The sequence below is a fragment of the Chiloscyllium plagiosum genome, chromosome 20 (assembly GCF_004010195.1).
Source record: "Chiloscyllium plagiosum isolate BGI_BamShark_2017 chromosome 20, ASM401019v2, whole genome shotgun sequence".
Lineage (NCBI taxonomy): Eukaryota > Metazoa > Chordata > Chondrichthyes > Orectolobiformes > Hemiscylliidae > Chiloscyllium > Chiloscyllium plagiosum.
In genome coordinates, this window is record NC_057729.1 from 13164662 (window position 1) to 13190318 (window position 25657).

The 25657-nt window shown below is 40.3% G+C and overlaps 1 protein-coding gene across 1 annotated transcript in view; it reads right to left on the minus strand.

Moving 5' to 3' along the window:
• The window catches only part of fam210b (family with sequence similarity 210 member B), a 56007-nt gene extending 33771 nt beyond the window's left edge, over positions 1 to 22236 (minus strand). Inside the window, exon 1 of the mRNA XM_043710206.1 lies at positions 21640 to 22236. Within this exon, the coding sequence (XP_043566141.1) occupies positions 21640 to 21894 (255 nt within the window). The 5' untranslated portion in view covers positions 21895 to 22236. The remainder of the gene's footprint in view (positions 1 to 21639) is intronic.
• Positions 22237 to 25657: the final 3421 nt, after the last annotated feature.

Here is a 25657-nt window from a genome sequence, read left to right on the forward strand (position 1 = left end):
CCCTTCGGCCCAACAAGTCCACACCGACCCGCTGAAGCGAAACCCACCCATACCCCTACATTTACTCCTTACCTAACACTACAGGCAATTTAGTATGGCCATTTCACCTGACCCTGCACATCTTTGGATGGTGGGAGGAAACCGGAGCACCCGGAGGAAACCCACGCAGACACGGGGAGAATGTGCAAACTCCACACAGTCAGTCGCCTGAGACGGGAATTGAATCCAGGTCTCTGGCACTGTTCTATGCTCTATGTAATCTCTCTTTTATATGTCACCTCTTAGCCCAAAATTATGACTTTTGGTTCTTGATTGCTGCTCAAACAGAAACATCCACTCCATATCTATATTGTTGATCCCCTTAATATCTTATATATCTCAATTAGACCTACTGTCATCCTTCTGAGTATAGGCCTAAACTGCTCAATTTCTCTTTGTAGGACTGCCCTTTGAGCTCTGGATAATGCAGTGATGTGCCTCCAATGCAATTACATTCTTCCTTAAGTTATGTGACCAAAACCTGTACGCAGTACTTCAGACACACAGTCTCAACGTCTTGCACAATTGCAAGAACACTTTCCCACTTTTATACTCCATTCCCTTAGCAAAAAACAAAATTCCAGTTGCCCTCCTTATTACCAATTGCACCTACATAGTTTTCTGTGATGTATGTATGAGGACGCCAAGATTCCTCTGCATTTTGAAGTTTCTCTGCATTTAGATAATTAAGTGAAATAAATACCTGGAAGCATTAACTGCCATATCTCAGTGACTAACTACAATTTGTAGAGCTGAGAAGGCCGAGGAGGGGATTTAATAGAGTAGAGTACTTAAAAGTGTGAAGCATTTTGGTTGAACAACGAAAGAGGAACTATTTTCATTGGCAGGATCTCAATAGCAAGAGGGCACAACAATTGTGACAATTAGCAAAATTAGAGGGCTTTACAATGAGTTATGGTCTGAAATGCACTGGTGAAAGAGCGACGGAAACAGATTTATTAGCACCTTCAAAGAGAAAATTGGATGCATACTTAAAAAGGGGAAAAATAATGGAGGGTTATGGGCACAGACTGAGGCAGTGAAACTAATTAAATAAATCTCTCAAGAGCCAGCACAGGGATGAAGGCCTCCTTCTGGATGGTATCATTTATAAAAAAGCAATTGTGTGAACACATTTGAAATGAAATAGAAAATTTGGTTGCTTCTTATCAACTTTGCACATCTGCTTCATTTATCTTTGGGAAAATAAAGAGAGTCATCTGGAATGCACATATTAGCGTTTTCATTACCATGAGTCGGGTGGGCGTGCCTGTCATTCCCCCAAACCATTAAAACCTACCAGGGTGGTGTTGAAGCTCCAGTGTAAAAAATGTGGAAGTAACTTAAAAGTCAAGGTTTTCCATTAAAAGATAACATTACGAGCTGCTCGCTTTCTTATCCTGTTGTGCAATCCCACTGGAAATAACGAAACTCTCTTATCTGTTCTCACAGCCTTGAAATTACACTACCTAAAAAGTTGCAACTGATGTTGTGAATCACCAAACATTTTTCTAATAAGGAAAAGTTACTGTGTCAAAGGGAAAAAAAAAATTAAAGGAGGTGGCAGATTGGAATTCTAAAATGTAAAATTTCTACAGTACAATAATCAGAGGATAAATATAATCATAGAAATGTGATTTTTTTTGTGACAGCAGACTTTAAACTTGGAATCAATAAAACTCCTCTATGATGCCAGTGAAGTTCCACTCTGTTTGTAAAGGTGAAGGGTACACTGGCTACCTACATCAGAATGATTTGCGGGGGACAGCTTAATTTTTTTAATATTCATTTGTGGGGTGTGAGCATCACTGGCTTGTTAGCATTTACTGCCAGTCTCTAGTTGCCTTAAGGTGGTGGTGATGAGCTGCCTTCTTGAACTGCTGCACTCCACCAATAGTTTTGTAAACAAGCTCAATCAAGTATGTCCAACTTGGGGCTCAGGGGTAGAATCTGTCCTGGCACAATGGGACGAAAGGCCTCCTTTTGTATGCTACATGGTTAGGAAATACCGATATAACCTAATAAGGCCTAACATCAAGAGAAGAACTCGACAAAAGAAGAGAAACAATCCCAGGGTAAACTAACTGGGAAGGGGAAATAGGCAATAAAATAATACTTACTTGGAGAGCACATTTAATGAAGTACATCAGGATCCTTCAAACGACCATTGTCAAGCAACACTTGTCACCAAGTGACGCTGGAAGTATTAGAATCATTGAATCCTTCCAGAGCACTGAGACACCATTTGGTCCATCGAGTCTGCATCAACCCTCTGAAGAGCATCCCACCCAGATCCAACCCCATCTCTATAACCTGGATTTACCATGGCCAATGGGACCGAACTCACGCATCTTTAGGCCATGTGAAGAAACCGGAGCACCCACAGGAAACCCATGCAGATATGGGGAGAACCTGGAAATTCCCCAGGCAGTCCTCTAAGGCTGGAATGAAACCTAGGTCCCTGGCACTGTGAGGCAGCACTGCTAACCACTGAGACAGGTGAACGAAAAACTTGGGTCCAAGGCTTTTAAGGGGCATCTAAAAAAAAAAGAGAAGGGATTTCCAGACAGTGACATCTATAAGTTGAAGCCCAGCTGTCAGGGATAGAGGATGAATATCAGACAGACACAAAGGTCAGATTTGGAGATATCCAGAATTATAACAAAGAGATCAACAATTAAATGGCAAGGTTGAAGTTAAATTATAAAACTGACTATATGAATTAAATAAAGTTATTCATGCACAAAATTAAGACTTTATAGTTAAATACTGGATAATCTCAAGTTGGGGCAATGTAATACAATGCTCTTAAGTAAATAATTTAGATAGTTAATACTTCAGGTCTTTTTTTTAAAATTGCTCTCTTTCAATGTTTTAAATATAGTGTGTTGCGACATGTTACCAGTGTGGAGAACACGTGGAGTGTGTATCACTCCCACAGCAACCATTCAACAGACCAAATGCTTTCAGAATATCACAGACCACACACAAGAATAATATCAATGCATTCCTCTCCACTGCTCGTTTGCAGCAAACACTTCACTTCCAATCTATGGCTTCTAGGCAAATAGTTTCTCAAGTAGCATCTTACAAAGCTCTAGGTTGGACAGGACTGCCCTTCCCCTGTGCTTTAATCAGACACTGAGCCTCCAGTCTATATCATTCCAAAGTGCTAATTCAGTTCAATGTGACTGAAGTATTGTTGAACACCAAACTTCCCCCGTAGCATAAAACTTTGATCTATGAATATTTGATACATTACTAGCTTTGATTCACATAGTTCAGTGTCTCCAGGCACTTTGTACTTTCAAATTAATTGTGAGGTCGATAGATGGCTGCTTCTTTCAATTAATTTTATCACTTAAAGTACTTTTTAAAAGAAAACTATTTCAGTTTTCCCAGTGCACATTCAGGTTTGTTTTCCCCTTCCCAAAGGGATTTAGACAACAGAAAATCACAATGTTTTTTACAGTTAAATTAATTATATTTGTGCAAGCAATTATTTACTATTACTAAATAAAACATCTCAAGTGAATAAAAACAGGTTATTACGCACTGGCGTTTCAGCAATATTATTACTCAGGAAATATTCTCGCTTCATACAGCATTTGCCTTTCCAACTGATGGAATGCGACTATGTTGCCAGGAGATATAGAACATAAGCACTTAGAACTGACGCTAATCTGCATTGACAGCAAAATCATGTTTCACCAGTGTCTTTATCGTAGCATTTCGAAGGGAGCCAGACAATTTGAGCAATGATGCAATAACCACAACAGAAAACCACAACAAAGCCCTAGGTAGAATGCAGCCACGCTACCTTATTACCACAGAGGTTCAGTTGGAACTACATTGCTGAAGCAGTATCGTTTCTACAGAGCTTTAAGTAAGTCTCTAACTTTAGCTCATGTCCTCAAATGACAGCATAAACTCTCACCGCCTCTACTCCTGGTGACTGATCAGATGTGACAACATTTGGTCGATTAGCTAATCTGTTGACTCAACTTTCTCTCCCTACGCACAAATTATGCTTGCCACACATTTCCCCACCCCCAAAACACACACACCCACCACAAATTTCCTCTGCCCACATACACATATCTGTCACACATTCCAAACAGCAAGCCAGCATCTGCTTCCCTAACATTGACCTGCCTCCACTTATATTAGGCAGGCACTAAAGACAACTACCTCCAACAAATCTATCAGCAACAATGATACAATTAAACGTTTCAATGTGAAAGGAATGCCAAACCTAGACCTGCTAGGTCACTTGGGCTCTGATACAAATATTGATTGCTCTCTTTGCAGTTCACGCTATTCTTCATTATGGATAAGGCACCACTGCAAATTCTAAATCAACTCAGTATTCAAACAGTCACCTTCTCAATCAAAATCTAAAGGAGAGCAATCTTTTGAAAAATGAAGCATATCCTTTTTGATGGATTAGTTCTACTTGCCTGCCCTTCGTACTCCTCTTCAGAAACACAGACAATGTATGTGTCAGTTGTAATGGCCTTCCTGTATAACAAACCCCACAACTGTATTGTCTTTAAAGGTAAAAATGTACCTCGTGATCCCGTCTCTAATCAAATTAATGATTATCAGTCCACGTCTCAGTATTTAACCCTTCACAATTCACCAGCTGCCTTCATAATCTGGAAAACGTTGAGGCTCCTCTTTCAAAAGGTAAACAATACTCAGCCTATTCCCATCATGGAAATTTCCAATTCTCAGATTTATCTTTGTCGCTTGTGTTTCTCTCCCTCCCCACCAGCATTAACAGCTAGTCCTTCAGGAACAGTTTCTGACAGACCTAACAATAACACAAACACCAAGTTTACTCTGATCGGATAGGTTTCATCTGTTCCATATGGCCAAATTACCTCATGGAACAGATGACGCATATTTAATTGGAGGCAGACTGTTAACAGATTTTTTTTTGTTATAAGATATTTTCTAACCAAAAAGATTTGTCTGAAAGTTTGACAGCACTCTTGTCACTATTCAGGCAGATATAGTTAAAGGAACAGCATACTCCACATTGGTGTAACAGCAGACAAAGCATCACAAAAATATTGAAAAATATTCATTAGCTTGGCCATATGATTACCATTTAGTTAGCAATGTTTTGGTGTTAGAAATTAAGTCAGTGGGTATTTGAAACTAGTGAAGTTTTACCTTCACGAATGGTAATAATGACACTGAAGTAAGTTGTACTAGACTTACTCAGGCTTGTTACAGCATTTAAAAAAAATCTATTGACACATCGTACAGATAAATCAATCCTCAAAGAAGTACCTGTCACTGTACATGGAATCGCTAAATCTCTGGGCATCACGATGCCACTACATTCAACCTTATTCAATTATCAGCCTCTAAAAGTCTCTAGAGTGACTCACAAATTGACCACTGCATTCCCTTGTACTAATCCCTTAATGACATTGGTGTCAAGACTAGATAATGGAGATAATTGTTTCTTCATGCAGAAACAGTTCATGCAACACAGTACAATTTCACTCATAAAACAATTTTTATTAAAAGGAGGAAACATTTAATGTTTATTTTGTATCAAAATGTTTATTTTGTACCATCTATCAATGCTATTCCAATAAGCTTTCAGCTATGCAAGTGTGTATCATACTTATTAAGATAGAATGCATTTCTTAAATGGAAAAGATTTCTCTTTTTTGAAAGTATTATGTAACAAAAGGCGATGCAGGCGTTGCAAACATTAGCAGAGTCATTGAGACTAGTAAATGTTTGGGAACAGATCTTTGAGGAAATATTATTTTCAATGGTCTTTTAATAAAGGTAAACAGAGGTACTGCACACTTTCTCACACTTATAACCTCTATCTCATGAGAGCAAGTTCCCCATTGGCAAATAAATGGGCTTGACACTGGAGTACAATTTTGAGTACAGTTGATAAATCAAAAACTGGATGAGTGAGCCAGATGAGTTGATAAACCGGTCTGTCTACTCAAGTGGTGTAAAAGATTCCTTGGTACTTTCCAGGATAAATAGACGGGTTCTGGTTTCCTCAATTACCACCGATATAATCTCATTCAGGGCTATCACTTAGTTGGGCCATACAAGTTTAGTTTGATTTTCAACTTTTCAGTGAAATGTTTACAATTTAATAAATATTACAATTTAGCTGATTGGAGACCAATTTGTGTCAGTCATCCAGCTAGTTTCTTGTCCACTGGCATAAAAATGAGCTTAAAAAAAGGGGCTTATAAATCATGTCTTCATAATTCATTTTGTTTTACGAACGTAAATGCAACCAACTTCCTCAACTGAAACCCTCTCCAGCCCTTTCTAGGAGAATCACAGCACCAGAAACCCAAAGTTTGATTCCAGCCTTGGGTAATGAACTTGTGTGGAGTTTGCACATTCTCCCTGTATCTGTGTGGGTTTTCTCTGGGAACACCAGTTTCCTCCTAAGGTCGAAATGGGTGCAGGTTAAATGGATTTGCCATGCTAAATTGCCCCATTGTGTCCAGGGATGCACAAGTTAGGTGAATTAACCTTGGTAACTGCAAGGCTACAGGAATTGGGTGGGGATGTGGATCTGGGTGGGATGCTGTACAGAGGGTTAGTGCAGACTCGAGGGCTGAATGGTCTGTGTGCACTGTAGGGATTCTAGGATTCTAAAAACAGAAAAGTTCAATTTGACAAATAGAAGATATAAGAAATACAAATGAATATTCATTTTTCATGCCTTGGGAGTTATCAGTACCTAATGTAACAGGTCAGTTTAGAAAATTAGGGATTTTTTTAAAAGTAAGAGATTTTAATGACAAGATCATCAAGATTAATAACGGAGAGATTTAAATATAAATCAATGCTAAATTATGCCGTTCTGACCTTAATCAGATCTTTAATCTGAAGTAATACACATTCCTGGAGCTAGAGCATTTTTATTTTAAATCTATGATGGTCTGATTTGATCTGTCATCAAAACAATTGAATGTCGCATATATCTTCTCTCTGAGCAGAGTTTGTGCAATTTAAGCCTATACTCACGACAGGTTGGAAGAAAGAGAGGGAATCTAATTGAAGCATAAAAGATGCTAAAGGGGATTGATAGATTAGACAGAAAGCCTATTTTTGCCCCAGTGAACTAATCTAGAATGAGAGGCCATAAAAGGTTGAGCAAACCCGTGGGGCTGAATTGCCTAATCCTGCTTCATATTCTTATGTTTTCATTTCCACAGACAGCCCAAACATGTCAGTTTCCAATTACTGCCACAAACTTAACTTCAGCATTTGCAACACAAAAATCTTTGAAAGTCTTGATTGGAAGTACATCCATGAACTTGCACCTTCCTGGTCTCAGTGACAAGTTCAGATTTTTGATGGGTAAAGTTAAATTAATCTGGAAAGCACTGATTGTTAGTACGACATTTAAAGTTCTCTCTCTTTTATTTTCTACTTCACACTGTTTTTGCTCATTAGATACTATATTTCCTGTTGCCTAGCATTTTTCTGGTGTAACTTCATCTACACATAGCATTTATGATTGTAGCACTGCACACGGATAGTGGCTGCTGTGTACTGTTTAAGGTTAATAGCGAGAACATCTCCTTTCAGTTACCACACAGTTGCTGGACATATTATCATCACTGTTCATCTAGACCAATAAATAATAATACTACTGTATCTATACAGCCTTGTGTGAAGGATCTGCTATCAAATTGTCAGATATACACATGAAAGAACATCTTGTAGCCACCCAGCAGGACTGGTTAGTTGAACAGTATTTAATAAAAGAAGTAGATGTACTACATAAAGCAGCTCAATCATAGCTTCTACTCAACTCAGTAGCTGACCACAGAGCACACTGTTGAGGTTTCACCTTCATTTTCATACAATCACAGAATCCCTACAGTGTGGAAATGGCCATAAGGCCCAACACATTCACACCGACTCTCTGAAGAGTAACTCACCCAGACCCATTCCCCTATCTTATTACTCTACCATTTACCCCTGACTAATGCACCCTATACGTCCCTGAACACCAAGGGCAATTTAGCATGGCCAATTCACCTAAACTGCACATCTTTGGATTGTGGGAGGAAACTGTAGTGCCCAGAGGAAACCCGTGCAGACACGGGGAGTATGTGCAAACTCCACACAGACAGTTGCCCGGGTTTGGAATCGAACCCAGGTCCCTGGCGCTGAGAGGCAACAGTGCTAACCAACAGGGTAGTATTTCCATTTTGGTAATTATACCATCCACAAAATGACAGAAACTATTGATCTACACAAACATTACTCTGGTAATCTGGACAAGCCAGTGAAGGTGCCGGATGTTGAATCCCTCACTTCACCTCAAATTCAAAAGATGTGGCTTATATAAATAATCATATAATTCACCAAATGAATTTTTCACTTAGAGCTGGTACAAACACATCGGGCTGAATGGTCTCCTTCTATAATGTAACAATTCTGTGATTCCCTCAATACAGATAAATATATATATTCACACACAGACCCACATGCAGAGACACTTTTAAAAAAAAACTTTTACAGAAGGGCCAATTTCCTAAGTCAGCAAGTATTGGTATAAACCTTTACATAATAGTCAGCTGTCAGCATTTGTCATTACCCTCTGAAATTGACTGCAGCTTTAGAATGTCTGGCACACACCGAAATCCTGAAGTTTCAGTACATCATACAGTGCTCCACCACAGGCTGCACTGCAGTTCTCATTGGAATCTCCGAGAATGCAACTTCCCTACTTCAACATTACAATTAAAAAGTCCATAAAAAGCTACAGCTTACTCTTTCAAACTAACCTTTTGATAATGCTGTAATTAACAACATCTAATAGACAGAGTTAGTGCAAAAATATGTTAGATTCCTAAAGCAACTGGTATGTCCATTGCTCAGGATATTTTAATTCGTACATTCTATAATATATATATATTTATGCCCCAATCACAAACTTTCTCCATGTGAAAAAAAATTAGAGAATTTTCCTTTTGTCATTTTTTGCAGATTTTATTTGTGATAGAAGGAGCATGTCTGTGAAAATCCTATTATATGATTGGCTGTTGTGTAGCCTGATGGTTACATTAACAGCTCCACAGTGTTCAGTCAAGAATTTTGCGGCACAACTACTGCATAGGATGATCCCACAGACAACAATTAGTTAACTGCAAGATAATCTGTTTTTAAGTGACGTTGGTTCGTGGATGAATAAATTTTGGCCAGGTCAGCAGGGAGAACTCCCAACTCCTCTTTGGAATAACACAGTGGGAGCTGACAGGGAAAGCTCAGGTCACTGTCTCATCTACAAGATAAATGTAACCAGATCTGTAAGAAAGTAAAACACAAACAAACAATCATCTTCCTTTCTGCATAGATCATAGTTATGGTCGGTTCATTTAACACCTGTATCTACAACTCGAGCTTTGGAACTACAAACATCTCGGCATACAAAGTCAATCCCACCAACTCACACCTTTAAACTTTTTTTGTGGACAAGCATTCAAGATGTTCATGCACCTGGTCCCACTGCTCATCGCAGCCCAGCCTCTGTCTGACACAGATCTGACTTTACATTGCCAATGTATATTTAAGAGGAACCTGAGAGCCAACTTTTTTCACACAGATGGTGGTGCACATTTGGAACAAGCTGCCAGAGGAAGTGGTGAATGCGGGTACAAACATGTCATATAAAAGGTATCTGGATGGGTACATGAGAAAGAAGGGTTTAGAGGGTTAATGGACTAGATATTGACAAATGGGACTTGATCAGTTTAGGATATCTGGTCAGCATGGACATGTTGGACTGAAGGATCTGTTACCGCGCTCTATGACTCTAGAACTACCACTGTTCTGTTATGCAACAATAAGTTTTTGAAGCAATTTTATGAAGACTGCAAACTTCTCTTTCCAATCAAAAAATACTTTTGTCCAAACAGCGCACAACCTTGGGATATCGCAACATGCTTCACAGTCAATGCACTACATTTCTCTTCTGAGCACCCCTGTTATAAATTACAGAAATAAATAGATGTCAAGCAGCAAGCTCCCACAAACACTAATGGGGTAAGTGATCATGGTTCGGAGGACATTGGCGAGGCCACTCTTGGAATATTGCATGCAATTCTGTTCTCCTTCCTATCAGGAGGACGTTCTGAAACTTGAGGGTTCAGAAAAGATTTACAAGGATGTTGCCAAGGTTGGAGGATTTGAGCTATTAGGGAGAGGCTGAATAGGCTGGGGCTGTTTTCCCTGGAACGTCAGAGGCCGAGGGGTGACCTTATTGAGGTTTATGAAATCATGAGGGACATGGATAGGGCAAATAGACAAAATCTTTTCCCTGGGATGGGGGATTCCAGAACTAGAGGGCATAGATTGACGGTGAAAGGGGAAAGATATAAAAAGGGACCTAAGGGGCAACTTTTTCACGCAGAGGGTGGTGCGTGTCTGGAATGAGCTGCCAGAGGAAGTGGTGCAGGCTAGTACAATTGCAACATTTAAAAAGGCATCCAGATGGGTTTATGAATAGGAAGGGTTTGGAGGGATATGAGCCAAGTGCTAGCAAATGGGATTGGATTAGGTTGGGATATCTGGTTGACATGGACGATTTGGACCGAAGAGTCTGTTTCCATGCTGTACATCTTTATGACTCTATGAAGAGTCATAGTTAACGCAAAACTTTAATTCTATTTCTCACTCCACACATGCTGCCAAATCAGCAGATTTTTCCCAGCACTTTCCATGTATAGTATTTCAAATCTCCAGCAGCCACAGGTATTTTATTTTCATTTTAGTGGTAAGTAATCAAATGTGTTTTTGTGATATATTTGGTTGAGGGAAAGGTTCTGATCAACACCTTATGAAAACCTCCCCAATCCTCTTTCAATCGTATATTGAATGCTTTATCACAACCCAAAAAGACAGACATATGTAAGTAAAGCATTTGTATACAGTGAACTCCCACAAATAGCAGTGCGGTAAGTGATCATGATTCCGAAGAAGGGTCCATAAGGCAAGAGATATAGGAGCGGGATTAGGCCATTTGGCCCAACGGGTCTACTCCACCATTCAATCCCATTCTTCTGCTTCTTCCCAGTCAACTTTGATACCCTTACTAATTAAGAGCCTCTGTCTTAAAGACACTCAATGACTTGGCCTCCATAGTCTTCAGCAGCAAGGAGTTCCACAGATTCACCACCCTCCGACTGAAGAAATTCCTATCTCAGTTCCAAAGAGTCATCCCTTTACTATGAGGCTGTGCCCTCGGCTCTTGGTCTCTCCTACCAGTGAAAACTGCTTCTCCACTTCCATTCTATCCAAGCTTCTCAATATTCTGTAACTGTCAGTCAGATCCCCCATCATCCTTCTAAACTCCATCAAGTACAGACCCAGAGTCTTCAACTGCTCAAGTGACAAGCCCTTAATCCCTAGAATCATTCTTGTGAATCTCTTCTGGACCCCCTCCAAAGTTAGCACTTCCTTCCTTGGATATGGGTCCCAGTACTGCTCATAATATTCCAAATGCAATTTGACCAGACCCTCACACAGCCTCGGCACCCTGCTTTGTATTCTAACCCTCTTGAAATGAGAACTAATATTATGTTTGCCTTCCCGACTAGGAAATGAACCTGCATGTTAATCTTATGAGAATCTTGAACTAGGACTTCCAAATCTCTTCAGAATTCTGAAGCCTTTCCCCATTTAGAAAACAGTCTATGCCTCTATTCTTCCTATCAAAGTGCATAACCTCGCACCTTGTGTTCCATCTGCCATTTTTCTGCCTACAGTTCTAGCCTGCCAAGTCCTTCTGCATCCTCAACACTACCTGTCACTCCACCTATCTTTGTGTCATCCACAAATTTAGCAACAGTGCCCTCAGTTGCTTCATCCAGATCTTTAATGTATCACGTGGATAGTTGTGGTCCCAACATAGACACAAGTGAACTCCAGTAGTCACTGGCTGCTATCCTGAAAAAGACCACTTTATCTTTACTCTCTGCCTTCTCAGTCAGCAAATCCTCTATCCATGCCTGTACCTTGGGCTCTTGTCTTATTTAGCTGCCTCCTGTGCTGCAACTTGTCAAAGGCCTTCTGGAAATCCAAATTGATCAGATCCACTGGCTCTTCTTTGGCTAACTTGTTTGTTATCTCCCAAAAGAATTCTAACAGATTTGTCAAGCATGGTCCACCTTGACGTAGCGCTATTTTACTGTGCACTTCCAAGTACTCTGCAATGGTCATCCTTAACAATGGACTCTTAAGTATCAGCAACAACCAAGGTCAGGCTAACCAGCCTATAAATTCCCATCTTCTGACTCCCTTCTTTCTTAAACAGTGTTACATTACCCATTTTTCAACAGGATTTCTGGGAGCCTCCCTGATTCCACTGATACCTGAAGGATCACTTCAATGCCTCCACAATCTCCTCAGCTATCTCCTTCAGAATTCTGCACTGTAGTCCATCTGATCAAGCTGATTTATCCACCTTCAAACCTTTCAGCTTCTCAACACCTTTGTATTAATGATGGCTACTACACACATCTCTGCCTCCTTATTCTCTTGAAGTTTTGGTATCTTTCACTATGAAAACTGGTGCAAAAGTACCTATTCCATTCCTCCACCATTTCTTTGTTTCCATTATTATGTTTGCAGCCTCACTTTACAGCAGTCCAAAGTCCATTCATGCCTATCTAAAAAAAAACCTTTGTGATCTTTTTTATATTACTAACTAGCTTACTCTCATATTTAATTTTTTTCTCTCCTTCTTGCTTTTTTTAGTTGCCCTCTGTTGGGTTTTTTTTTTAAGGCTTCTCAATCCACTTGCTTCCCAATCCTTTTTACCACATTGTATGCTTTTATCTTTTGTTTTTATGCTGTTCCCGATTTCTGTCAACTCTGGCCAGCTCTTCCCTCAGCTACTTCTCATCAATTGTAATATGATTACATCTGATTCTAACTCCTCCTTCTCAAACTGCAGGATGATTTCTATCATGTTACAGTCATTGCTCCCTAGGGGTTCCTTCACCTTAAGCTCCCTAATCAAGTTCTCGTCATTCATGAGCAGTAATTTTTTTTTTTTTACATAGAGGATGGTTCGCATATGGAATGAACTTCCTGATATTAGAAGGTGTAGAAGTGTATTGTACTTTTAAGAAAATTAAAAGCTACCAGAACTACCTAACAGCACAAAGTATTCTGAACAAGATACAATGCAACCTTTTGGTCCACCAGCTAGTGTAGCTGGTTGCCTGGAGACAAAAACAAATTCGAATTAGGCCAATCAGTTTAAATTTTACCCCCAAAAATACCAAACTCCAATCAAGTTTGAATTTAGTATATTGACAACATTAAAAGCCAATGACACAATCTGATGCTTTGGGGGTGTAAGACCGGGAATACGTGAACAGTTGGGGGAGAACTGCCAAGCCACCAGCACGTACAGACTGCCCAAAACACAGCTCTCTTAAAGGTACATTTATCTATCAACGACCTGTGAAAGAGAAATCCTAAGAAGAAGAAATTCTCCAGAAGATACAACAGCTGCCTGTTTTCAAATTTGAATTTTTGGTAAATCTTAATTAGGGGTTTTATCGGACTAGTATTATAGAAGGGAAAGTAAATGATTGGTTAGAGAAAGGAGTTGGAAATAGTTGTCAATTAATTATCCTGCTAGACTTTAAAAAATAAAGTTGTTAATTTTTACTTTATGTAGTTCTCGGCCTCTCAAATTTTCACAGATTACTGCATGGGATAAATCTTTTCTGTGTTGCTGGTTTAGGTTGAGCAGGAGGGTTTACCCCGCGTCATAACATGGAGCAAGGAGTGGATGTGGGTACAACATTTAAAAGGCATTTGGTTAAGTACATGAATAGGAAAGATTTGGAGTGATATAGGCCAAGAGCAGGCAGGTGGGACTAGATAGCTTAGGATTACATTTGGCATGGACTGATTGGACTAAATGGTCTGGTTTCTGTACTCTATGACTCCACTACACATCACTAAATCCAGAATTTCCTGTTCCCTAGTTGGCTCTAGCACAAACTGATCAAAAAAACCCGACAACCTACATATTCCTTTTCATGGAATCTGCTAGCGATCGGATTTTCCTAGTCCATTGGCACATTGTGGGGGGGGGGGGGGGGCTTGAACATAACTCCAATTAGAGTCTGTTCTATTCTGTGGTTCCTCAGCCCTACCCACACAGATTCTATATGTTCTGACCATACATCACTTCTTACTGTTGATTTCATTTCATTTCTTACTAACAAACCGTCTGTCTATCTTTTTGATAGCGTGCATATCCTTGGATATTTAGTTGCCAGCTCTGATCCACTTGCAGCCACATCTCTGTGATGCCCACAACTTGCCAATTTTAATCTATGTAGAAGTTCATTTACCTCGATTCAAATGCTACATGCATTTAAATACAACATAGGGTCATAGAAATGTATAGCATGGAAACAGACCCCTTGGACCAACTCATTCATGCCGACCAGATATCATAAACTGGTCTAGTCCCATTTACCAGCATTTGCCCCATATCCTCTGAACCCTTCCTATACATACCTTTTAAATGCTGTAATTGTATCAGCCCCCAACACTTCCTCTAGCAGCTCATTCCATACACGTACCACCCTCTGCGTGAAAAGGTTGCCCCTTAGGTCCCTTTTAAATCTTTCCCCTCTCATCTTAAACCTATGCCCTCCAGTTTTGGGACTCCCCCACTCAGGGAAAAGACCTTGTCTATTTATCTCCATGCCCTCATGATTTTATAAACCTCTAAGATCAACCCTCAGCCTCCAACGCTCCAGGAAAAATAATCCCATTCTATTGAGCATCTCCCTATAGCTCAAATCCTCCATCCTTGTAAATGTTTTCTGAACACTTTCACGTTTCACAACATATTTCCTATAGCAGGGAGACCAGAATTGAATACAGTATCATCAGTCCTTCGTTGACCATTCCCCTTCTCATAGTTGTTCCCTTATGTGCTCTGCCTGAAGTTAGATTCTTGACCCTTTCCATACTGTCTGTCCTACTATTGGTTCTGCAAACTTTAATAGCACCCCATCAGGCCTCTGCACCCACTTCCCACTCCCCCCACCATCCCCAACTAATTTAAAGTGCTGGTGACCACCACACTCCACCTTTTCACAAGGATCCTGGTCTTTGTGGTTCAGACTGATTCAGCTGGAACCATTTCCAAAGCTACATTTCCCTTCTATCCCAATACCGATGTCGGTGCCCCATGAAATGGAACCCCTCTTCCCCACACCAGTCCTTTAACCCCATGTTTACTTCCCTAAATCTTCTCCCTTTGATACCCTGAGTCAAACATTAACTCTCTTTCTCTCAGCACAGATGCTACCAGAACTGCTGAGTTTCTGTAGCAATTTCTGGGTTTTTTTTTGTTTAAGACAAACAGAGCCTCAGTTTCATGGTTTCTCAGAAGTACACCATCTCTGACAGAAAACAGCTGGAGCATTAGGCTTGGACATGTGCTTAAGCCTCTTGAATCTACGAACTCCTGACTCAGAAACACAAGGGCTGTTTCTAAGTTGCAGCTGAAAAGTTCCATAGTACTTCAATAATTTTTTTTTGAACTGATGTCCTAGATCCTATTACTAAGTACGGTTACTTCACATGATTCCAGATCTCCTCAAATAAGATGGAAGAGTAATGATACAGCATTCTCTACATTTAGTGGAGAAATAGGAATGTAGATTAATAAAACAAAAACGTGCATTTAGATAATGCTTTTCACTCCAAACTGCTTTAGAGTCATTCTTGTAACATGCAAATTGGCTGCCATAGTTCTATTCAGCAAACGTTCAGAAAAAGGTAAGATGATATTAACCAGATAATCTGTTTTAGTGATCAGGGGAATAATTACTTGGCAGGCCATGGGGGATTAAAATAAATGCAACATTTGCCATCAGATTTCAATCCTAGGCAGGCATACAAGGAACATTCACCAATTTTGAGGTAGTGTGGCCCCAGGAGTGAACACTGCGAAGTGAAGTCATATGAATGACCTTATTGTACCTCAGTGGCTGGGTGCACAGCAGAATTTGAAAAGGTATTGAAGCAGTCAAAAGCAAGCAAACTAAGACAAACAGTCCAAATACTTTAATTTGGAGGTCCGAGGGGTTTGGCAGCAGTGGACACCAGAGACTAAACATATATCTTCATAAGAATTTTTAAAATTCACAAAGTGATTAAACTTACCTACAAAATTATTGTGCATGTTTTTGAGTGCTGTAGTTACATCTTTTACTCCACAGCTTAACTCTTAACATCTAAAAAGTTCCAGCAGAAACACATACACATTAGCAAAACAATTTCTCTCAAACTAGCAACTTACTCCTAGTTTTCCAAACACAACAACATTAAAAAAAGGCTACATAGGTGCCAATACTTGCATTCATAAAATACCATACTCTTTCACTTAATGACAGCAATGCAGTAAGGATCCAATAAGTTTGGTGCTGTTGCAAATAAATATCTAACTATGCTGCACATCTTTTTGTTCAATTCCACAGTGGAAGGGCATTTGGTTCTCAAGCAAAATAATTCATACTTTGCCTTTTAATTCAGACAGAGACAAAAACTCAATGAACTTGATTATGTAGAATCCTGACAGAGTTAGCTGATTAGCAAAGTTAAAATAAACCACACAAATGTTATAGATTGATCCTGTTCATTATGGTTCAATAGTTGTAAATGTACCAGCATGATTCTGCTTTTGAATTATCTTCTGAGAACAATGGCACATGCAAGGGTATTGCTTCATCAGCACGTGGTGCTATCCTGAAAAAGTTACTCATCTTCCACAGCATTTCTTAATGTGCTTGGGTCACAAAGCTATTTCAATCAAGCACAAACTTGTCCTGATCCAACATTCTTCTACATAATTTGTAGTGGATGAGATGGGAGAAACACGATCTACGGCAAATCTGGAGCTCGGATCCTGGTTGCTTTCTTGTGCTCAACGGCCTATTGACATTGAAAGTAATGGTGGCAATCCCAATGCAACATCAATGAAGGCTGCAATAGAGAATGATATGGAGGTGCTGGTGCTGGATTGGAATGTACAAAGTTGAAAATCACACAACATCAGGTTATGGTCCAATAGGTTTATATGGGAGCACTAGCTTTTGGAGTGCTGCTCCTTCATCTGGTAGTTGTGTCAGGTGCACCATCTGATGAAGGAGCAGTACTCCGAAAGCTAGTGCTCCCATATAAACCTGTTGGACCATAACCTGGTGTTGTGTGATTTTTAACACAATAGATGATGGAAGCTTCAACACACTGAGGTACTCGTGATGTTCTTAGCCTTAACAACACTCTCTCAGATTTGCTGAACCTACTTCAACCAAAGCTACAGAAGGTAGACCTGGAACACATTGCCCTTCTTTATAGACCAACCGTCAGTAGCCAAATTAAAGCACGTCACAGCTGACTAATAAATTTTTGTTTAAACACTACCTCAGCCATAATTTTCATGCAACAAGGACGATCTTTTTCACAGGCCATGACTTTCACATGGTATTACTGAGCCCTTGGTTGTTATTGAGTTCACTAAGATAACACTACAAAAGTGTGAATGTGACAAGTGAGCATATGAATCAAAGTATACACTCTTCAGAAATTTTAAATAACAAACAAAGACTCATTAAGTTATTTTCTGCCTGGGGCATAGTTTTGCCCTTTCATAACATCATGACATACACTGTAAAACCTGTCATGCAGCTTACCACATACAAGCTCCATTGGACATATTCAAAATAAAGGGATCATTGCTTTGTCCACTTTATGAAAAGGAAGATTAGCAATTAAATTCAGCTACTGGAATAATCTCTGAAGATACTGGTCAAGTCAACATGCATGACTTTATGAATATGTTCACTGAGCTCATTATTAAATCTATCCATTCAGCTGACTTCATTTCAACAAGGATTTCAGATCCAATTTGCTGTAAATCATTACTAACCTATTTGTCTCATACAATGTCACCATTTCAAATTAATTACAGTAATTGTATGTTTATATTATTAGCTAATTATGCAATCATAATGTCTGGTTGTTTTCAATTCTAAAGCATTTGTATGGAGTTCACTGATTCAATATCTTCTGCAGGTGGTCACTGGATTTTCAAAAGTGCTGTCTAAGGACCTTTGATGAGTTTCTGCACTGCATCTTGAAGGCGGTACATACTGCTGCTACTGAGTGTCAGGAGTGGATGTTTGTAGATGTGGTACCAATCAAGCAGACTGCTTTGTCCTGGATGATGTAAAGCTTTTCAAGTGTTGTTGGAGCTGCACACAGCCAGAAAAGTGGGGAGTGTTCCATCACGCTCCTGACTTGCACCTTGTAAATGGTGGATAGGCTTTGGGAAGTCAGGAGGTGAGTTACTCACCTCAGTATTCCTAGTCTCTGACCTGATCTTGTAGCCATTGTGATTATGTGGTGTGTCCAGTTGAGAATCTGGTCAATGGTAACACCAAAGGTGTTCATAATAGTGGATTCAGTAACACCATTGAACATCAAGGAATGGTTCTTAGATTTTTTCTTACTGGAAATGGTCATTGCCTGTCAATTACATGGCACAAATGTTACTTGCCAGACAGTGTTTGGCTATTGTCCAGATCATGTTGCATTTGTGAATCGTTACATGGAATCACAAATTGTGCTGAACATTGTGAAATCATCAACGAACACTTGAAAAGCTTTACACCATCCAGGTCAAAGCAGTCTACTTGATTGGCACCACATCTACAAACATCCACTCTTGACACTCCTGACGCTCAGTAGCAGCAGTATGTACTGCCTTCAAGATGCAGTGCAGAAACTCATCAAAGATCCTTCGCTCATTCCACACACAAACCATTCTGTCTAAAAGAAATTCCCCCTCATATCTTGTTTAAAGTTTTCTCCTCTCACCTTAAAAATATCCCCCATTGTTTTGAACTCCCCTACCCTAGGAAAAAGACCATTGTCGTTCAACTTATCTATGCTCCTCATGATGTTATAAACCTCAGTAAGATCACGCCTCGATCTCCTATGCTCAGTGAAAAAAAGTTTCAGGTTTTCCAGTCTATTTTTATACATCAAACTCTACATTCTCAACAACCTACTGGTAATTTTTTTTCTGAACCTTCTCAAGTTTAATAATATCCTTCCTGCAACAGGGCACCCAGAACTGCATACAGTACACCAGAATAGGCCTCACCAATGTGCTGTACAACTTCAATATGATGTCCTGTACTCAAAGCGTCTCAGCAATGAAGGCAAACTTGCCAAATGCCTTCTTAACCACCCGGTCTACCTGGGATGCAATTTCAAAGAATTATATACCTAAACCCTGAGGTCTCTCTGTTCTACAACACTCCCCAGAACCCTACCATTAATTGTATAAGTCCTGGCTAAGATGAAGGTTTCACAGTGCTAGCTCAGCATGCTTTTTGTGACAATAGCAGCATTTGGTAACCCACAACGTCATCTTCCACAATGCATATTTTAATTTCACACCACCTACTCAAAACAAGATGTGACAAGCAACTTATTGTGATTCTCACAAAAATAATTTGAATTCTGTCTCATTCGGTTTTAATGCTGAGTCATTGTTGTTTGCGATTTAAAGTATATTACATGATAAATATACATTTATTGAATACCCTTAAAATACTTCTTTACTGATTACTAATTGCAAAGTTATTTTATATTCCACTGAAAGCTGTAATTGATTGAATGCTTCATTCTGAATTGTCTCAGACCTATTACACCACTGCCAACTACAAAACCAGGAAAAATTGAGACTACACACACACACCAACTGGAAACACAGAGTCTGTTTTAGGACTAATTCATTAAAATAACTTCATTAATCTTTAAAATACTGCCAGGAACTTGCATGAATAATGTTTCTGGATTATGATGCCATAGTGAAACACAGAAGATTCTTAAGATGTTTTACAGATGGACAGGGAGAGGTTTGTTTTCCCTGACTGGGCATCTCGATCGTGGGATCAGTACCAGGATAACAGACTGAGCATTTAGAACTGAGATTAGGAGACATTTCTTTAAAGATTCTTGAACTTTGAAACAGATGACTCCATGGTGCTTCATTGATAATACTGAAGGTTTAAAGGACTCTCAGAGTTAAAAGAGTATAATATGCAGGTAGAAAAAGGATTTGAAGCCTAAGATCAGCCATGATTACATTGAAGAGCACATTTTAAATAATTCCTATCAAATAGGTGAATGGGCTTCATTGGAATTTCACTGGAAGTCCTGCAAATAGTAAATATTTTGTGTGATTCATGCTCAAAACCACAACTAGAGATAACTCTTCATTTCTCAAGCCAGCTTTATTTATGATTTTTTTTACTTAGCCATCAGATCACCAAATAAATCAAAACACTAAACCCTTCTGTCAAATGTGAACCATACTGTTTCCATAAAAAAAATATGTAGGAGCTCTCAATCCCCATAGTAAAGTCCAACCAGAATTTTCAGTTTTAGCCTCAGTCATTTTCAACAGTCTGTCCTCACTTGCTCTGCTTACATGTAGCAGCTGCCATCCTTCAGTGATCCAGCTTATTACCACTTTGTTCAGTTCATATACTCCTTTCCTACTGTGTCGTTTATAAACCTCTGAGGCATTCAAAATTTGAAACAAGCTGTATTCCAAGACACCATGTTCCTGCTTAACACAAATGCTGTCCGTTGTTAGCAAAGTTTCATATAATGGAAGTTGCAAACAAATAACCCTCACTTTGCCGCTGCAAGGAATTAATGCAAATGTATCTTATTTTTAATGAACAGGTGCACAGTTACAGACGTTGAGGTCAGTCCAAACCAAATGGTGATTTCAGAAGACGCTGTCATGTAAAATCCAAAATACCAAATCTGTAAACATGCCCTGTCTTCAGGAAATAATTAAACTGCTATCCAATAAGTTGCAAACAAAAACGGTTTGGGACCTGTTTGCACTGGTAGTATTTACATGTGAACAGTTAAGCAAAGAAATGCAACAATTTCAACCGCACCTTAAATTTATCCCGGCCTCGCAGGCATTCATCCGCTTCCCCTGGGGGTTATCTTAATTTGCAAGTTGCGGAGCAGCGAGCTGTCCCCAGACTTATCTCTTATCGTCCAAAACAAAAAATAGCCTAAGCTCTCTGACTCAGGGGCTTGTCTCGCTGTTGACCTTCGCCCAGCAAGCGTACTGTATCTGACAACTCTCCTCCAGTGAAAAATGGCACAGCTGACTTAAGGCAATGTTTGTTTTATGATGCAGTTGTTAATTTCACAGGTTATTAGGGGAGTGAAAAAAAGCAACAACTGTAGCTGGAGAAAGTGTTAGGAGCCGCCGACACATCTGACTTTTTTTTGCTTAGGCGCCGCTGTTACATAATAAATAATTAAAAATACAAACAACTTTTTTTTGCACCGTGGCTGAACAGATGATGTTCACGTGTTAGGCAGACAGGGGTTCCCTGTTCCCGATGTTGCCAGCAGACGGACTGGGGAAGGGAAGGGAAAGGAAAGGAAAGGGGGTGGGATTCAGTTTGCAAATCTTACCGCAGCAATACTCACCGTGCGTAGCCCTCTCAGTACACCGAAGCGGGGCTCTGGCCATCCCCGGGCGGCTGCACAACTCACTCCCCCGCTGCAGTGACTCCGTGCCCCGCTGCTGCTGGTGGTAGTGGCCGCCCGGCTCCGGAATCCTTTCCCGATCGCCGCCCCAGTTCTGGCGGCGCAGCGGGCTCCTCTCCCCGGGCACTGAGGAAGCAGCAGCAGCAGCAAGGCACGGCTCTGCCCGGGCTGCTGGAGGAGAAAAGGCGAGAGCATCGTTGAAGTGTCGGGGTGGGTGTGTTTGGTTCCTCTTTAAACCTCCTCTCCTCCTTCTGTCCCTGTCGAGCCACACACACACAGAAGAGTCCTGAGCAGAAGGATCTCCCTCTCTGTTACTGTGTTGCAGTGTTACAGCTGCTACTTACTAACCCCGGAGCCCACACTATTCCTCTTGTCTGGCTGTCTCCTCTCTCCGCGTGATTCAGCTGTTGTCAGTTTCACACTAAAGCCCTCCTTCCCCCAGACACACAACACACACAAAAAAATCGGCAGAGAGATGCCTCATTGGCCACGAGCTGACCTGATTGACAGCCAACCATCCCATACACACAAACACATGCTTCAAAGTCCCAACCAACACATGAATTTGGAGAATAAACAACTACAAGACAAAGAAAGAAAAACACAAAAGGCACTTCGTGTTAACACACACAAATCATGCATTGAAGCCCAAAGACCTGCAAATTAGGGTTTAGGAAAAACGAGAGAAGTTCGGTGCCATGCAAAAACATTGACGATCACAATGTTTACACACACACAGCGCAGGGAAGGCAGGGCAGCTGCTTAAAATACAAATAAAAATACTCATGTGAGAACAGCCGGGACACACCAGGCCCGAGGAATTAAAATCAGCCTCGTTTCTCAACTGAGACCGAGATTTCCACTGTCCTGGGTGATATAGGGACGGCACTTCCTGAAGTTGCTGGAACTGTGCGTGAATGGATCAAGTGCATTGAACATGACGTGGCACACTAAAAGCTAAAGAAAATCTAAAGAAAATTTCATTTTGCTTTTTTTTTGTCCCCGCCGATTGGGAATTTAAAAGTGTATTTTGTAAGTGAAAATAAATGGAAGAAAAATCAACAACCGTGATATGGGAAACTCTTCAGGATTTTATGATGTACAATCATATGAGAGTGGTGACTATTGACCATCAGGGAGGGAAAAAAAAGGTCTTGTGCAGTAAGGTTCTTTTGGCTGGGAGAAAAATTTGCTTTCTCACTTTGCTTTGTTGTCACGGTATGCCTTCAACCAACATCACACCACTGAAAGGACACAGAATGGTGCCTGAATTTTGACCCCAACACTTCAGAACATGTAACTTAGCTCCACGTTCGTGTGTTGTTGAACTGGAAATGTACTGAAGGCGGTCCTTTGAAAGCCTAGGAAATTGTAACTGATGCTGAAGTCATTACATCAACGGATGGTTCCAACTCAGAAACAAGCAATTCACCTCCTCTAAGCCTGTTTGAGATCCTCTGCAAACCTGGCAGTTTCTGCATGTGCTTTATCATCTCGAGATCTGCAATTTTGTGGGAAATCTTGAAGGAAGTTGACCATTAAAACGTGTTAACCTTTTGAACCGGAAGAATGTGTTCTTATTGTATCATTTGTTTCTTTCCAAGACCCTGAAACTTCTGGCCTTGGAGAATGTTGTAGATGTAGGTTTGGTCACTGGTATTGTGTTAACATAACATCCTGTATGCGACCAGCACGTTTACCTTCCACAAAGAAAAATAAACTTCCTATAAAATATGACGTTTATTTTATAGTTGTTTCTATCTTATGTCTGCTTTCTGTTCATTGATTTAATTTTCCGTTACCTTACACAGGAATCCATTTTACAATCGCGATGGAATTGCTTCAAGTTAGTCCTTTTTTTTCATTTGTTTGAATAATTACTGGAATGGAGAATTGTGTTTCACTGTTCAAACATGCATCTTTGTTTGCATTGATAATCATTTGGGATAAAAGTTATCTCGTTTTAAACAGGCTTTTATATTGATATCTGCCATCATTAGCAGAGCTGTAATTTAAAACAAAGACTTGTGAACTGCGAGAAATGTACCACAAAGACTTATGCCTGAAACGTCGATTCTCCTGCTCCTCGGATGTTGCCTGACCTGTTATGCTTTTCCAGCACCACAGTCTCGACTCTGATCTCCAGCATCTGCAGACCTCACTTCCTCCTAAATTCAGTGTGGCGGAGTACACATGTGTAGTCCGGGTCAAGAGGTGAGTTTAAATATTTGCATTTGGAAGAAGAAAAGTAAAATGAAAAACCTATAAATATTACTGGAGTCCTCAGAACTTAAACTAATAAATATGCTAGGAAGCATTCTATTAATATAATAATCATAAAAAATTAACATGGACATTGAAGTTAGAAGACAGATATGCATTGTAGCATCCAAAGCGAGTCCAGTATTTAACCTCAAAACTGTTTAAATACAGAAAGACCTTTGCAGTAAACCACTGTTATGATTCAACAGTGGAAGGTGTTTTGCATTGGAGTTGTTTTGGTTTGAGTTTAAACTACTAACAGCTTGTGGATTAGTGGTGCTGGAAGAGCACAGCAATTCAGGCAGCATCCGACGAGCAGCAAAATCGACGTTTCGGGCAAAAGCCCTTCATCAGGAATAAAGGCAGAGAACCTGAAGCATGGAGAGATAAGCTAGAGGAGGGTGGGCGTGGGGAGAAAGTAGCATAGAGTACAATAGGTGAGTGGGGGAGGAGATGAAGATGATAGGTCAGGGAGGAGAGGGTGGAGTGGATAGGTGGAAAAGGAGCTAGGCAGGTTGGACAAGTCCGGACAAGTCAAGGGGACAGTGGGAGCTGGAAGTTTGAAACTAGGATGAGGTGGGGGAAGGGGAAATGAGGAAGCTGTTGAAGTCCACATTGATGCCCTGGGGTTGAAGTGTTCCGAGGCGGAAGATGAGGCGTTCTTCCTCCAGGCGTCTGGTGGTGAGGGAGCGGCGGTGAAGGAGGCCCAGGACCTCCATGTCCTCGGCAGAGTGGGAGGGGGAGTTGAAATGTTGGGCCACGGGATGGTTTGGTTGATTGGTGCGGGTATCTCGGAGATGTTCCCTAAAGCGCTGTGCTAGGAGGTGCCCAGTCTCCCCAATGTAGAGGAGACTGCATCGGGAGCAACGGATACAATAAATGATATTAGTGGATGTGCAGGTAAAACTTTGATGAATGTGGAAGGCTCCTTTAGGGCCTTGGATAGAGGTAAGGGAAGAGGTGTGGGCACAGGTACTAACAGCTTGTACCTATTGTAGGTCAGGGTTGTGTACTCAAGGAAAACTAATTTTGATTTGATTTAAAATTTTCTGTGTTACATTCAAATTTCAGCTTCTTACGTATGGAGTGGATTTATTGGCAAATATGCCATCCTTTTCAAGTCATACACTTTGCTTCCTTCAATGAGTGACATGGTCTAAAGAAGTAAACTTGATAAACCTGAATTGATTTGGAATTCATTTCAGCACAATCATCCTTTTTATAATTCTAAAGGACCACATCATATTTATATACAAAAGTACAGCAGGAAAGGAGATTATATGTCCCATAATACCAATGCCAACTCTTTGCAAAGGCTTCCAGATAGCCACATCCCCAGCTTTTCCCCATCGTCACCTTCAACTATTCATCAATTCTCTTATGGAAGTTACGATTGAATATGCTTCATCAATCTTTCAGGGAATGCATTACGCATAAAATATTGTTGCCTCATGTTGCTTCTGTTTCATTTTCCAATTAGTTTAAATCCCCATTCTTTGATTACCAATCCTTCTTGGAACTGTGTGACTGGGGGAGGTCATAGAAGCAGATATGAAAGCAAGGTTTAAGAGGCATTTAGACAGACACATGAACCGGCAGAGAATAGAAGGTTATGAACTATGTGCGGGTAGACGGGATTAGTTTAGAATAGCATCATAGATGTGGTGGGCCGAAGGACCTGTTCCCGTGCTGCACT